Here is a 12,902-nt window from a genome sequence, read left to right on the forward strand (position 1 = left end):
GGAACTGTTCCATCTATCCCTGGTGTTATCTGTGGGGCTGTTACATAGTTTTGCCTTCCAAATACCCTTTATTCAAGTAAATATTAGAACTTATTTTGCAAAACTAGAAACCTCTCATCTCCTTGCCAAAGGTTAAGTGTGTTCTGATGAGAATACCAGCTACTCTGCCTAGGCATGATCAATCCTGTCCACTGCTCTACAGCCTTGTCCAACAATGTGTCCTTGTCCCAGCAGAGCAGCTATTTCCTGTTGTTTGGAGCTTGTGGTCTTTGAGAAGCATTTTTCTATTCCTCCTCCACTCAGAGGTGCAGAGACAGTGCAGTTGCTCCAGTTTAAAGGTGTTGGTTGTCAGCTGAACAGTAGTTGCTGCTCCTGGTTTGCTCCAAGTAAAGGTGAGGTCAGGGAAACACTCCTAAGGGGAACAAGGTACACAGTGAATCTGGGTGTGAAGTGCTAGCCAGGTCTCAGCCTTGTCAGGATCTGTCTACAGCAAACATTCCTGAAGGCTCAGTGAAAAGGGCATCACTGCCAGGGCAGGTGCTCTCAATAAAGGATTCATTCTTCACTGCTCTTTTTTTCTGGCCAACTTTCACGGTGATCTGTGCAGAAGAAATACATCTAGTCAGTGCCCATCTGAATAAGTTTATTCAGAAAGCAAACTTGTAACAGGATTAAATCACCTCTGCAACAGACCTCAGACCTTCTTCACTGGTCTTGTCTCCTTCACAGTACTAAACAGCCAATAAATATTTATTCCATTTACAGTAATGCTCTGAATTAAATCACAGCCCTTCCCCTATCAGTTATGATACAGATTTATCAATGGCCTGAGCAGGCATAGACACTGCAACAGGCTCAGTGTCTCTTGAAGGAATATACAGCATTTTACACAGATACAGTATGTACACACACCCACGTTGGGAGCTGGGGAGCCCAAACACTTGTGCTTATCAGAGACTGACACCAGCAGTGCCATGCAAAGGACAGTTCAAAACCAGCTTTCCCTGGGAGCTCACAGGGAAGCACTGATTGTGCTCTGTGCCCTTTTTTCAGCTGTGTATGGAAATACAAGATGAACCATTTGAAATGAAACAACCCACACCTAGTCTGCCTCTGGCAGTAGAAGGAAAGCTGTGCCCTGCTGGTGGAAAGCTTCACCAGCTTGGACACAGAAGTAGAAAGGTCTCTCCTGTTGAACAAACGCCACACTTGGCACGTGTTCCTGTGCTTGCATTGCTCATATCTCAGCAGGTAACAGGGAGGCAGTTGATGCTGCTTCAGGCACCAGCCCAGGCTTGTGTGTTTGGTCACACAGCTGTGAGGATCAGGTCCCTTAAACCTCTCCTGTGGTTTTCCTTAGAACTCCATTGCTGAAATCAACCCTCCTAAGAACAGGCAGTTCTTGCCTGAAGGTAAGTTCAGCTGCAGGACATCCACATAGAGGTCACTTCACCATTGCCACAGCCAAGAGAGTTGTTTTGCTGCTGCTTCAGGGAGCTCTCTCCTCCCTCTGTGTTTTGGTTTCTCCTTAGAATCAGGGCTATGGCTTCAAGGCAGTGCCAGGTGCTGCCTCACTTGCTGACATGTGTCCCAGGAACTTAAAACATGGGCCACAGGATCTTGGTTTCCACCCATCTACTGCACTGCTTACCAAAATGGGAGAAGAGGAAAGTTCAGGGATGGACAACTAGAACCCCTAGAGTCCAGCAATTCAAAACAAAGCATGTTTATTAAGTGGTTTCCTTTGACTTATTTCTCCCATTTCTTAAAATAAATAAAACCTTCAGACACATACAAGTGAAACACATCATCCTTCAAAGTGCAGTTACATTTCCACCCCAGTCCCAAGAATCACATAAAGCTTTGTCAAGTAACCAAAAAGACCCCAAAGGCCACCCTCAGTCCCTGCCCCAGGCCAGGAGAACACTAGGGCTGTAGTGCTGCCCTGGAGCCACTTGCTGGAGGCTCGAAGAGACTGCTAAGCCTGTTTTGAAATAGAGGTGCAAGAGGCAGACTGCAGCAGGAAGGGGGAAGTTTAAGATACGTAGTATGAAACAAACCCAACCTGTTTAGAGTCCAAAGAGTCCATTACCAGAATAAGTTAGTTACTTTGGGAGCCCTGGAAGGAACTAGGCTGGTGACAGTCGTGAGTGATGATCGGAACCATGGCTCAGTCATGGCTGTGAAGCTGCTGTGGCAGCAGAGTCTGGGATAAGGGGTTAAGTCATTCTGCCCAAAGTTATGGACACCCCTTTCCCCAGCCCAGGTGATGTGCCAGCACCAGCTGCCTCCCAGGATGAGTTAGTCTGCCTGTACTCCAAGCACACCAAGTAACAGAGAAAAGAAAAAGGGAAGATGAGGTCTGATGCTCGAGTTCCATCTGATGCAATCCTTTACTGATGTCTTTAGGAATCTGTTCTGACCAAGGGCACTGAGCAGAGGTATGGGCACAAACAAGTCCATCAAATCCTTTCAGGCCCATAAAAAGTTGCTGTCGGTAAGATTTAGCACCACTTAAACTACCATGATCTTGACCTCATTGTTCTCATCCGCACGGTAGAAGAAAGGAATGCAAGGGTTTTCCTGCAGGGAGCCCAGCCTCTCCTGAGGGTTCTGGATTTCTCGGAGAAGCTGCATTATTTGCTTTGCCGTGGGGTCCTCTTGGTTTGGCTGAGCAGCTTTACTGTCAATAGGGGGGAAACCGGATTGATGAAGAACAGCAGCATCTTGTTCTGCTTCATCTGACAGATTCACCTCTCGTAACCCTGCAAGGAGCACAGACAAGGCAGGCAGGTCACTCCTCCCATGCACACACAGGCTGAGGGCAGGGGCTGGGCCACAGCCAGGAGCTGCAGCTTACCTTCCCCATCGGTCGCGTTCAGCTCGATGCGTCGCTCTGCTGGCAGCTCACCCTGAGCCTGGCCTGCCAACAGCTCTGGGTTTTGAGCAGCTGCTACATACTTGCTGTACCATTCATTTCTCTCCCTCACCAGACGCATCACTAGGTCCTGCAGTTCCAGTAGCTTCATCTGCACCAAGGTAAAGGAAAGGCCATAAGCCATGCACACAAACACATTACTGCAGTTTGCAGTCCTACCCCGTCACAGAATTAGCAAAGGAACAGCATGCAAAGGTTTGGATTGTGCAGGACTGCCCTGCTTGGAGTACAACCACAGAAAAAAATCCTTGCCTTCATCTCTTCCTTATCCTGGGCCAATCTGCTGATATACTCCTCTTTCTCCTGGTGCCGCTGTTTGAGGATAGCCCTTTGACTCTGGTACAGTGCAATGTACTCCCCTGGAACACAAGAGAAGCATCAGGAGTGGTGTGAGCACTTATGGTGAGCACAGAGCTATGTGGCATTATGGTCCAGGAAATCAAGCCCTGGATTGGAGACAGCCCAGTCAAACAGCAGTAGAAGGGAGACATGAAGTGCTGGTGGCTGGAAGGCTCCAGCTCCAAAAGCTGTCAGGGGCCTTCTGCTTCCCACATAAATAAGGCACTGAGCAAGCTTGAGCTTGTGCTGGTGTTGCCTGAACATACCAATGGTGTCTGTCTCTCCAGACAGCTGGATGCAGCGATGCTCCAGCTCCTCCAGCCTCTCCTTCAGATCAGCCTTCTCTTGCATCAGCTCTGTGAAACGGAACTGGACACAGAAATTGGTGTCAGTCACCTGAGCTGATCACGTACAACGAACACCTGTGCTAAAGACACACCCTCCACGTCTGAACCTGAGGAACAAATCCTGCTCCTTCACAACTTGTCTCCTAGCTCATGGTAAAAAGGGAACAGAGAGGACACAGCTAGAGGAGGTGTAAAAAAAAAAACCAAACCAAACCATCTCTGCATTAAACAAAGTGTCCTCTAACCTTCTCAGAACAGCACAGCTCTGGTCATATTGGGCTGAAAGCAGATGAGATCTTTTGCTTACCTGTAGCTTCTCCATGGCACCTTTCAAAGCCTCATGAACCTCCACTGGAACAGTATCCATAATGGAACCTGGAAGGGAAGTGTGCAATTCACAGCTCCTCCTTGGGCAGGATGCACTCACAGCCCCATAGGTGTGTCTGAGAGCAGCCATGGCCAGGTGGCCCAGGCACACCTCATGGTCACACTGTCCCCAGACTGAGCACAGATTTTACCTCCATCGAGTGCAATGTGACGTTGCTGCTCCTGCCTAAGAGCTGTGATTTGCTGCAGGAGGGTTCTGCACTGCTGCTTCTGAGCAGTCAGCTGCTGCCTCAGATCTTCTCGCTCTTGTTCCACTTGGGACATGGCAGAGGTTAAGAAAGTGACCTAGGAAGAATTCCAGAGTGTGCACATTAGAGCAGCAGGATCAATGGTGCATCTCAGGACAGAGTAACACTTCACCCCATTTTATTTATGGGTACGAAACCAAAGTACTACATGACTGCTCTGAAACTCAACCAGGCAGCAGCTCCTGCATCTTCTCTCATTCCCAGGTTAAACACTACCTCCCATGACACCTGCTTGACTAGTGTTCTCCAATTATGACTCTACTTATATTTGACACCATTTTTAAATTGCTTCCAAACTAAAGAGAACATAATCATCAAAATGCTGCTCTGCCAGCTGAGTTGTTTCCATAAGGAAAGCCACTGCCAGACTTGCAGCCTGTACTGCAAGGATGCTGCAGAAGTCTTGGTTTCTGTGTGCTGTGCACAAATAACTGTTGCACTTCCCTCATGACTGCACTCAGCTGGTAGGATTATAGCTGATAAACCTCCCTGCAGTTTAACCCACCTCCTTTTCTAGACATTTGTTTAGAACTAAAACCAAAGGCTTGACTACCCATTAAGACTCACCATTTCTTCATGGCTTTCAAACTTCTCTGGGATCACAAATGAAGGTTTTTGGATTTCTTCAGCCATTGCTTCATCTTCTGTGAAAGGAGGAAGGTAAATAAGGAGGCAATACCTCAGAGAGCCCAGCTCTGCCTCATCCCTGATGCTGCTACTCACCCTCTAGCTGCTGCAAAATCCTGCCATCCATTTCTGCTGCCAACTGGCTGATCTGGGCCTGCAGCTCTTTGTTTTCCTTAGCTACAGCTTCCAGACTTTCCTGCAACCGAGCAGCAGAGGATCACTGACATTTGTACAAGAAAGAGTACAGCCACTCCAGACAGCAGCACCACACACACACACCTACAAGCAGTGCTTCTGCTCCAGACAAGTGTCATTTGCCTGTATGGCACAGGGTGTAATCACAGGACTGAAGACTGTGAAAGCTCATCTGGCCCAACCTTTGGCTTAATTAATACTTAATATAGAATCACAGTATGTTAAGGGGTTGGAATGGACCTTAGAAATCATCTAGTCCCAACCCCTCCTGCCATGGGCAAGGAGACCTCTCCCTAGACCGGGTTGCTCAAGGTTTTATCCAACCTGGCTTTGAACACTGCCTTTTAAGCACTTTTCCTTGCATCTTTCCATTTGCCTCTTTTTACTCTTACCTTGGTCTGCTGCAGCTCTTTCAGGTGCATTTCCAGTGTCACCTTGCCCTGGACCTCCTCGTGCTGTAGCCTGTCCATGAGCTGTGTCTGGAGCAGGTACTGCTTGTGCAGCTCCTCCTTCTCGGCCGAGAGCTGCTGGTAGGCCATGGCGTACTGCTGCAGGTGGCTGTAGTACTGGTCCCTCTGCTCCTGCAGGCCCTGAGCCTCCTGTCTCCTCAGCTCCAGCTGAGAGAACAAGATCAGCACATTCAACCCTTTCTGCCAGAAAAGCTGATCCATGTGACATGATCCAAACTGTCAACATTGCCCCAAAGTCAGCAGCCAGGTAGGCAGCCACCATCTGCCCCCACATGCTGGGCCCCCACATCAGGCAGCAGATGATAGGGGAAGGCTCCCAGCTTGATCCTTACAATACCCATTTCCACCCTTCCATCAGTGTTTGGGAAGTTGCCAGCAGTTTGCACAAACCACCACACAGCAGCCCTGCCATCCCACTGCTGGTACTCACCGACTCTTTGAGGTCCACCAGGTTCTCCTCCAGCTGCCCAAGCTTCTTGGCCAGCTCTTTCTTTACATGTTGCTCTGATTGTAGGGCACTTGTAACCTCCATGTTTTCATTTGTCTGCAAGACAAACAACACTGTGTAAGGAAACTGCCCCAACCACCACAAAATACAGGCTCTCAATAAACCCTGTTCGTTCCCAATACTACAGGTGGCATCCTCTGTGTTATTCTGGGCTCTAACTAAGGACCATAAATTGACTGTTCAAGACAGTAAATAACTTACAGAAACATTCAGAAGATGAGAAAAGAGCAAGAAAAGAGCCAGGGGAATCAGTGCTGGGACAGTGCCAAGAAGAGGTCTGGCACATCACACAGCCTGTCAGCTCCAAAGCAGATGGGTAGTATGAATAACCCAAACAGAGCCATTTGAAAACAAGGAGTTCAGAAAGGGCTGAAGAAAAAAATCAGCAGCTAGACCATGTGTCAGTCTGCCAGAGCCCCAAAGGGGAAGGGTAAGAATGACAGCAACAGGAGAGAGGACTGCTGAGAACTTCCTGATGGGCAAATACAGGGAACAGGAAATGGTTATCTTCAGGTAAAAGGGCAGGAGAAACACTCAGGGACAGAAAGCCTGAATGCCAGGAGAGGAGAGGGTAAGGAAACAGCTCTGGACAAAGATATCAGTTCATCTGCCAGAGCACCTGAGGGAGTAAGGAATTACAGGGAACCTCCTGGCAAGGCACTGTGTATTACAGAAGACAGAGCATCCACACCCTCAGAGGACAAAAGAGGGATAATGCTGCTGCCAGTTCATTACATCTGTACTACACGAGGATTGCACCAGTGAGGGAAGCAGTGGGGAAAGAAGCAGGAAAGAGACATACCAGTTTGACAAAGCCATTCTGCAGCTCAGCCAGCTGCTCCTTCAGATCCCGGTTCTGGCTCAGTGCCCTACTGATGGTGGCCTTGTCACTCTGCATGTCCTCCAGGATCTGTTGCCTGTCCACAGACTCCTCGTTGTAGCGCTGCACAGCCTTCTCCAGCTCCAGCAGCCTCTCCTCCTGCTCCCTGTTCAGGTGGCTCAGCTGCTCATTGTCCCGGACCTGGGCCTGGTACTGCCCATGCAGTTCCTCCTTCTCCTGCTGCAGCCTCTGGATCTCCTCCTGCAGACTGAGCTCAGCTGCTGTGGGCCCTGGGGGTGAGGAAGGCTCAATATCCATGGGCTTCACTGCTGAGGAAATGGAATCAGAAGCAGCTCAGTCACAGGGTAAGTCGCTGGGTCAGACACATCCCTGTTAGGTACACAAAGCACACCCCAACCTATAGGGCTGTGTGACCCAGGAGGCATCACCAGCTGCAGTGTCCAATCCTCAGTGTATGGCACTGAGAGAAACAAAGGAGCAAATCTACCCCACAGCCAGGCACAGCATCCTGCTGCCAGCTGCCTCACAGCCCTAACAAGAGCATCCTGTCTTGCCCAGCTGCTGGGCCAGAGAGGCTGACAGTACAGTCAGGCCAATGCTACAGACATAACCAAGCTGCTGGTCGAGTCCCTGCACTTCACTTGCTGTCTGCCAGGAGGAAAAGGTTCTTACACAGCATCAGACCTACGTGCACCTCGTGCACAGAAGCACCTGCACAGCTGGACAGAGTTAACCTGCTGGCACTCTGCAGTGGGAAGCCTTACCAGATGTGCTCATCAGCTCTGTAACATTGGCTTCCAGCTCCCGAATTTGGGCCATGTGCTTCTCCTTCTCCTCTGCCATTGAATGGACCTGCAAGGCCACATTAAGTGAAAGTTAGAACAACATTCATGGTGCATTTCCTCCTGCCTGTTTGCTGTGACACCGCCCCTGAGGTTACCTGCTCAGAGAGCTGCTGCACTCGCTGCTGCCAAATGCTTCCCTCCTCCTTCAGTTTCTCTACATACTGATCTCTTTCTGCCTGGAGCTGCTGAAGTGACTCTGAGAGCTGTTAAAACAAAACACAAAATCGGATTGACTAAATAAATTAGGCAGTGACTGCTTAAGGGATAAAGCTTGAAGAAACCAATGCTAATGCAAAGCTCAGGCTACATTTTTCTGCCACACAAGTTTCTTTACAGACATCAAGATTTGAATCATGTTTCATACAACCTCTTACCTGAGCTACCTGGTTTTCCAGGCTTGCCTTCTCCTCCAGAGCCATCTGCAGCTGCTGGTTTGCATCCAAACTCCCTGACTGGTTTGAGAACTGTCCATAAAAATCAGAAGGTTATGGCAAAATGTTAAGATTCAATTCCTGCACAGCCTTTCCCCTGAGAGTAACCTGCCAAATGATCCATGCTGCATCCTTCTGTAATTCTTTAAAGCTCCCCAGCTCACAGTGAAGTTCAATGAAAAATAAAGGGAGGGGATTAAAATCCAAAAGCTTAGATGCCCTGAAAAACAGGCTGAACTGGGCAGCTCTTCCCTACCTATTTTACTATTTTTTTAATCAAGAAATTAGGTTTAATCAATTTGGCTCAGAAACTTTGTGCACTTGCAGAGTCTGCATTATACAGCCTGATCAGATGGTGTAATAGCCTGTGACCTTAAAAGTTGTCAGACACGTCAGGAATTGAAAGGCAATGTCTCAAAGATGTCAGAGAACTAAGCAGCAAGGCCAGTTCAGCTGAGGCACAGTACTTTTCCCAGAAGAGCAGAGTTGGCTTTTTTTCAAGGGTAACTTAAGCCACTGTTGAGGAACACAAAAAAGGAGCAGTTTCCTCCCAGGGTGACACCAAGCTTGCTCTCTGACCTGCTCACAGCTGACTCCATGCATTCCCTTTCTAACTGGCTGCTTCTCCCAACTTTCCCCAGCTGAATTCCAAGCTGCCACTGTCCAATTCACCTTCTGCTCAGAGGGGTACAAACACCACCCCTACTCAGCTGGTTACTCACTGACACTGCACAACTGAGTAACCAAAATGCTGAACATATACAAGCAGGAAAGTCACTGTATTTGCACACCTGATATGCTCAGTCACCCTCTCATGCTGTACAACACTCTTAGCAGAGCAGTGGAACAGTGTGATCTGCCCTCTCATCCCAGAATCCCAGTTACCTGTTGAATCATCAGTTCAGCCATTTCCAATTTCTTCTGCAAATCCTCCACATCCAACTTCATAGCTGAGTTCTTGGACACCAGGGAGTGAACTTTCTCTGACAGTTCTGAATTCTGCTGCTTTATTTCCTCACTACTTTTGCTGGAACAAACAAAAAGTTAATAGTGGCACCACTATACACACTCTGGGTCTGCTGATGTCCATGTCAACTCTACAATCCAGTGCTTCCTAGCAGCTAGAATCACAGAAACATCACATCTAGTGGCTACATTTTTTGTCATTGAATATCCAACCTCCCAAGTCACCACCTGTGGCCCTTTGTTATGTGCTGAGGCTCTACTGAGAAGAGCAATGTTACTGCAGGAATGAGCAAAAGGGCCTTACCTTCGTTTGTACAGTTCCAGTTTCAGGTTGTCCCTCTCCTTCACTAACTCTTTATTATGCTGGAGAAAAAGGAAATCATTGATTTATCTACAGACTTTATTTAAACAAATTAGGTATTAAAAAAAAGACTTCATGTCACCTTTAGCAGACCAGCTAAAGCAGAAGAGGTCATAACTTTGGCAAAATCTCAGGACAGGTTTGCTTAGAACCTCCTGACTTTGCCAGGAGTAAGTCTGCTCAGTCTTTTGAAATGTGATGCCACTAACTGAACATGAGGTTGTTTCTAAATATCAGTACTGAAGTGTTTGATGGAGACTCTCCTGGGACAAGGTCTCAGTGAGGCTTCTGTTGTGGAGCTGCCAGACTAATGAAGTGAGGTGCCAGATCTGAAAACAGCAACTGGACCATATGATTAGTGGTCACAGAAACCTCAGTGAAGTTTGCCTTGATCCTGGAGAACACAGGGCTTTGCAAGGTTAATTAACAATTAACCAGGTTAATTTCTGCCTCTTCTCTAGGCAGGGCCTACAGACTTTGCAGCAGTGTAGTAATGAGCAAACAGCCAAAGGTGACTCCTACCTTCTCTGACTGTTTTTGCTGCATGGAGATGGAGGACAAGGTGCGTTCCAGCTCTGACACGCGCTGGCGAGAGGAGTGTAAACGGGCAGCAAGGCTTTCAGCTTCCCCTGCACAGGTCAGAGCACAATCAGTCACTGCTAAACCACAAAGACCATTTTGGAACTGCCTGAACAGCACTTTCTACCTTGTCAACAAGCTCTTCAGGCAGCACAGAGCTTTGTAAGTCAGCAGAGCTTGTTCCACTCCTAGCCCCACAGGTGATTCACTAGCAGCTGTGGCAGTAAAGCTCCCTGTAACTACCTGCCTGACATTTGAGGGAGATGATTAAACTTCCTTTGTAGAGCAATAGACAGTATGTTGTTTGGGCTTTTTTTTTCCTATTAGAATAAGTTGCTCAAGTTTAGTTCAGAATAAAAGGCTTGGCAAAACCTCCATTAAGATGACAGCTGTGTGGGAGGGAGGGCGGAGAAATGGGAATGGAGTTTTAAAGGAATCAGAAAGGAACAGTCTGGGGTAGTCACCAGGCCCAACAGAGCTGACAAGGCTTTAGTGATGCACAAAAGAACCTCAACTGCCATGGGCCCGACATGCTCCCATCTGGGGGCAGCTATGATGACAGGAGCAGTGACAGTGCCAAATGCTGCTCACTGAGGGGTCAGTGAGGGCTGGGAGTTGGTTGCCAGCAACTATCATGTCTGTGACTTGAAATGCACATTTTAACCACCACCCTGAGCTGCAGTGCTCACAGTCACCTACCTGACTTCTGCCTTGCAGCTTGCTGAGTATGTCCAAGGGCTGTCTGCAACTCAGACTTCTCAGAAACTAGAATTCCAATAGTCTGGATATGGACCTTTGGGAAAGGAAAATCTGTTCAGTGCAAAAATTCTTTGCTTGTCACTGCAACATCACTGTTGCCACAAAATGGTAACTCAGTACAGGTACAGAGCTCATGCAGTTAAATCTAGCTGACTGACACTCCCAGTTCTCCTGAAAATGGACTATGAGTGGTCAGTAACCCAAAAAAGAGCAGAATCCAGGTGATATAACACTCATGGAGGCTTTGCCTTACCTGCAGCTGTTCCCTCAGTGCTGCCTGCTCTTTAGAAAATTTCTGTTCAAACTCCTTCTTTTCCTGTAGAAACAAACAATGCTGATTCAGCACAGACATGCAAGTAGTTAACTCCTGTTGTTTTATGTCAAACCAAAAAAAAGCACTTCTAGCATCTCAATGATGATCAGTGTAAAGACACATTTCATCTTCCATTATTTGAACTACTTCATCATTCATCCATCCCAGAATGGCAACACCAGCACAGCACAATCCCTGCAGCACTGGCAGTGTTGGAGTGGAAGCTCCTGGCAAGAACCTAACCTGTAACCTCCTGCCCCAACTGCACTCCTCCAACACCTAAACATTTAAATACCACCCTCTGTCAAAATAAGAACACTACCTGCCAGGCCCAACTCATGAAGTCAGAATATTCAACCTCATGCTAAACATGAAACTGAATCTAACACGAGACAGGATCACAGATGCCTGTGCCACAGTCCATTGTGCTTTCTGCTCCTCAGAGAAACAGATACCTATTTCTGTATTACCCAAAAATAGGACACACTTTACCTTCTCCAGCTGATTCACTGCTTCTTGGTTCTGCTGTTTCTAAGGAAGAAAATGGATGCACCAATATTAAGGGAAAATATTCTCATACTGCTGAAATACATTCTCCCTTTGATGAAGCAGGATATAGGCCAACTTAATGCAAAAAGAATTTCCATTATCCTTTCTGTAGAAGACTAGGAAGTTCATCTTAGCTATTAAGAGATTTGATCCTTTGATCCCTTCCCTAATACACTTTATATACCAGGTATATTTTTCATTGCTCAGCACATTATCAGAGTTCTCCAATACCTGCACTGAAACCCCTGTGTGTTCCTGTCTGAGCATCCAGCAAGTTCAGCTGAACTTGCATCAGCTCTTATCTGTGCAATCACACATAGTCATCCTGGTTTATTAGGATAATCACCAAAAATGCTCTGAATGAAAAAACAAACAACCTAATCCCCAAACCAATAGTCTTTTCCTTTAACTGAGACCTTAGACCTATACACCAGTGAAAAACTGGCCTCTTAGCCATGCAGAGCTGCACGTACTTGGGCAAGCTCCCACCAAGGTGATATGAGAGGAAGCTGAAGCCAGATGCAAAGAAAAGGGATAATTCTGTCCCAGCTAATTTCAGTCTTAGGTGTGAAGTGTTCTAGACCTGTGACTGCACATAGTGCAGGTATGGAGTGAAGGAGACAAAAGTGCCTAAACCATGCAGCTGTTTGCCCTTTGCTGCTGTTGTCCTCTGGCAGTTTTCCCACAGATGCCTTGGAAGTAACTGCATAATTAGTATTTTTCCCCTTCCCAAATAATGAATATTGGCCAAGCTGTTTCTTTACTACTACCTTCAGTGCACTTTGAAACACAACTACAGACGGAAGGGTATGAGGTTTTGATTCTAGCAATGCCAGCACACAACACAGCCAGGAAAAGCAAAGGCAAGAGCACAAATGCAGCAAAGGCCCTACAGAGTTCCAGGCAAACAGAAAAGCTGGCAAACAAGGAGAATCTTGGGTGGGCAATGCACTATGCCTCTGCAGCCCAGCTAAAACACAAGAAGAAACAGAACGGAACAAAATAACCCCAAACCAAAAGTAAAACAAAAATAGGGGTCGTGGGGTACACTGGGAAATGTTGAACTCTGGGAAAAGTGTGGGTTTAGAGAGGAACAAAATGGGGAGAAGTATTTCTCACAAGAAAGGCTCTTTTCAACCTGAAACAAGGTCCACTTAGCTGCATTTCTTACAGTGTTAAAGCTGAGGGCTGAAAAGCAG

The 12,902-nt window shown here is 47.3% G+C and overlaps 1 protein-coding gene across 1 annotated transcript in view; it reads right to left on the reverse strand.

Moving 5' to 3' along the window:
• Positions 1–2,514: 2,514 nt before the first annotated feature.
• Positions 2,515–12,902, reverse strand: part of LOC103805096 (golgin subfamily A member 2-like) — a gene marked incomplete at its 5' end in the record, with an annotated part of 16,804 nt that continues 6,416 nt past the window's right edge. The window contains 20 exons of the mRNA XM_009077731.1: positions 2,515–2,765; positions 2,861–3,029; positions 3,191–3,297; positions 3,544–3,646; positions 3,932–3,999; positions 4,143–4,296; positions 4,827–4,903; positions 4,983–5,082; positions 5,474–5,698; positions 5,982–6,095; positions 6,862–7,208; positions 7,665–7,752; positions 7,841–7,948; positions 8,120–8,209; positions 9,062–9,203; positions 9,447–9,505; positions 10,026–10,132; positions 10,782–10,875; positions 11,095–11,157; positions 11,647–11,685. Of these exons, the coding sequence (XP_009075979.1) occupies positions 2,515–2,765; positions 2,861–3,029; positions 3,191–3,297; positions 3,544–3,646; positions 3,932–3,999; positions 4,143–4,296; positions 4,827–4,903; positions 4,983–5,082; positions 5,474–5,698; positions 5,982–6,095; positions 6,862–7,208; positions 7,665–7,752; positions 7,841–7,948; positions 8,120–8,209; positions 9,062–9,203; positions 9,447–9,505; positions 10,026–10,132; positions 10,782–10,875; positions 11,095–11,157; positions 11,647–11,685 (2,505 nt within the window). The remainder of the gene's footprint in view (positions 2,766–2,860; positions 3,030–3,190; positions 3,298–3,543; positions 3,647–3,931; positions 4,000–4,142; positions 4,297–4,826; positions 4,904–4,982; positions 5,083–5,473; positions 5,699–5,981; positions 6,096–6,861; positions 7,209–7,664; positions 7,753–7,840; positions 7,949–8,119; positions 8,210–9,061; positions 9,204–9,446; positions 9,506–10,025; positions 10,133–10,781; positions 10,876–11,094; positions 11,158–11,646; positions 11,686–12,902) is intronic.

The sequence above is a fragment of the Acanthisitta chloris genome, unplaced genomic scaffold, assembly GCF_000695815.1.
Source record: "Acanthisitta chloris isolate BGI_N310 unplaced genomic scaffold, ASM69581v1 scaffold40316, whole genome shotgun sequence".
NCBI classification, from domain to species: Eukaryota; Metazoa; Chordata; class Aves; order Passeriformes; family Acanthisittidae; genus Acanthisitta; species Acanthisitta chloris.